The sequence below is a fragment of the Schistocerca serialis genome, chromosome 3, assembly GCF_023864345.2.
Source record: "Schistocerca serialis cubense isolate TAMUIC-IGC-003099 chromosome 3, iqSchSeri2.2, whole genome shotgun sequence".
NCBI lineage: Eukaryota > Metazoa > Arthropoda > Insecta > Orthoptera > Acrididae > Schistocerca > Schistocerca serialis.
In genome coordinates, this window is record NC_064640.1 from 532,640,056 (window position 1) to 532,642,634 (window position 2,579).

Consider the following 2,579-nt stretch of genomic DNA (forward strand, 5'->3'; position numbering starts at 1 on the left):
GTTCCTATCAGTGCTAAATATGTGACAAGAGTTTTACTTGGAAAAGAAATTTAGAACTCCACCAACTGAGGTGTACAAGCTTGTGAAGACATTAATACGGGTTAGAGATGTTGCTATATTTGAAGAATCACTGCAAACAGCACTCCAGAAGCTCTATAGTGATACACATACATCCAAATTCAGTTATTATTTGAAGACCTACTATGAAAAAAATGCTAACTGTTGGGCATAATGAAGCAGCAGAAGAGGTTGAAGTGTATTATATACACATCTGAAGCAGAGTCAAAAATGTGTTGGATTGATTGTTTCCAAGCCCCACCATCAATGAAGTGTGAAATCTGAAGATCTGAAGTTCTCTAGTGAATGTCAATTTTTGAAGTGGAAAGAGAAATTGAACATACTGCACAATCCTGATTCATCAAACACCACGGCATTGTAAGTTAGTTGATGATTGCTCAACCTGTAAGTATGTTTGCCATCATTCAAGTCAGGTTCTCTCCAAAGTTGAAGATATGAGACACCTCAAAAAGGCAGGCAGTAAAATTGATGGAAAGTGCCCTGCAGAGATGAAAGTCCTCTATAAGGAAAAAAAGTGCCTTGTTAATTTTGTGTCCACTCATGCTGGATATGATCTAGACCTAAGTCATTTGAATGTGACACCACAAGAGCATAGTTGCAGACATTGCTGTTTGAATCCTGTTTCCCATTGTTCATGGCAAAATTTAATCAACAGTGCAGGATTCCAATTCAGAGAGAGTATATCTCGCAACATTGCAGGACTTGCATAACACTAGAGCTTCTTATAATTTGGCTTCAAAGTCAGTCAGACATCAACACGATGCCATCAGAGTAGAAGCTTGGGTACAAGAAGTTCAGGAAAGTGATAATGCGTGTGTATTATTTTATAAGCCTCAAGAAATAATCACTAACCAGCATGCAAAATTGAGAAGTGAGGATTTCATGTTGGTAATAATGAACACTGCACAAGATGAATTATTGGCAAAATATGGAAATGATTATATTTGTGTTGATGGGACTGGTGGTCTAAATGCCTATGATTTTGAACTTACCACAATACTAGTACTGGATGATAAGAGACAAGAATATCCATGCGCTTTCCTCATTTCTAACAGAGATGACAGTGATGTATTAAATATATTTTTCAACTATATAAAGTCTCAGGTTGGACAGATTTGCCCCAATGTATTTATGTCAGATCTGGCAGAATCCTACAGTATCACTTGGAATGGAGCAATTGGGTCTTCTACAAAGAGACTTGAATGGCACCTGGCATGTGAATAGAGCATGGACGAACAACATTAACAGTAAAGTTCTACATAAGGACCAGAGAACTGAGGTGTACAAGCTTGTGAAGACATTAATACAGGTAAGAGATGTTGCTATATTTGAAGAATCACTGCAAAAAGCACTCCAGAAGCTCTATAGTGATACAGATACATCCAAATTCAGTTATTATTTGAGGACCTACTTTGAAAAATATGTTAACTGTTGGGCATATTGTCACATGCAAGCTGGACTCAATACAAACATGCACCTGGAGAGTATGCACAAGGCTTTAAAATATGTACATGCTAATGCAAAGCAAGTGAAAAGACTGGACAAAGGTATATCTGCACTGATGTCATTTGTAACCACAAAGCTGTTTGATGGGCTTACTGTTATCATGAGAGGAAAGGTAACTATTACAATAAAATACATTTGTGCTAGGCACAAGTCTGTTTTAATGGATGACTTCATTACTAAGGTAGACAGTGGTTGGGAAGTACCTTCTTCAAAATCAAACGATATCTTCCTTGTGAAGGACAATGACATTCACTGCAAGTGTAAATTAGTATGCAGTAAATGCGAAGTGCACATTCATCAGTATTCTTGCACATGCATTGATTATAATATTAAATTAAATGTATGTAAGTACATTCATATTGTTTGCCAAACAGAAAAGAAGAGCAGAGGTGAGATTCCATGGCAAAATCATGTACTGTCAGATGCACTTGTTGTTGATGCTGAAGATTTGTCTGCGACTGATGAGAGGGAAGCAAGTTGGGCACAAGTAAGCACAAATACTAGCTGCAACAACCCAGAAGCATTGTCAGATGAAAAGAAGAAGACTGTCTCAATGTTTCCAGAAGTCATTGCTGGCATGTCAACTGCTAAAGTTAAGCTAGCCAAAAATTGGCGATGACGTTGAAGGTAAATGTAGGTGCTGTTAGAACCCATCATCAGCCCTTTCATCAGCACAGAAAGGAGTTGCAAGAGGAAACTTGTGCCACAGAGGAGGCTGTTTTCGACAAAGAAGAGGAAATCACTACACCACATACCTATGACTGTTCCTGATGAAGAAAAAAGCCATAGATATTGAAAACACTTCTTGGTGAAGGTTTGTACCACTAATTAGCAACCATTTCATGGCAATATTTTACAAAAGGCGTTCAAAAAGTTTAGCGCAGATGTGTCTAATTTTTTTATTTTTTGCAGGAGGAGAATGAAATTTTTTTTTAACATACTTGGAACATTTAGCTATACAGTGAGCCTATTCAATGTAGCCTTCATCAGCTGTG

The 2,579-nt window shown here is 37.5% G+C and overlaps 1 protein-coding gene across 1 annotated transcript; it reads left to right on the top strand.

The window, feature by feature from the left end:
* Positions 1-231: 231 nt before the first annotated feature.
* LOC126470991 (uncharacterized) lies at positions 232-2,203 on the top strand. The gene is made up of 4 exons (XM_050099037.1): positions 232-329; positions 488-687; positions 734-1,182; positions 1,226-2,203. Exons 1-4 carry the CDS (start codon positions 232-234, stop codon positions 2,201-2,203), a joined length of 1,725 nt encoding a protein of 574 aa, XP_049954994.1.
* The last annotated feature ends 376 nt before the right edge of the window (positions 2,204-2,579 follow it).

Excerpts from the sequence above, each read along its gene's own strand:
- LOC126470991 (XM_050099037.1), top strand. The coding sequence starts at position 232 with ATGAAGCAGCAGAAGAGGTTGAAGTGTATTATATACACATCTGAAGCA. Across the intron at positions 330-487 it reads CAAGCCCCACCATCAATGAA|TCAGGTTCTCTCCAAAGTTG; the intron begins GTGTGAAATCTG and ends CCATCATTCAAG. Across the intron at positions 688-733 it reads GCATAGTTGCAGACATTGCT|TGCAGGATTCCAATTCAGAG; the intron begins GTTTGAATCCTG and ends TTTAATCAACAG.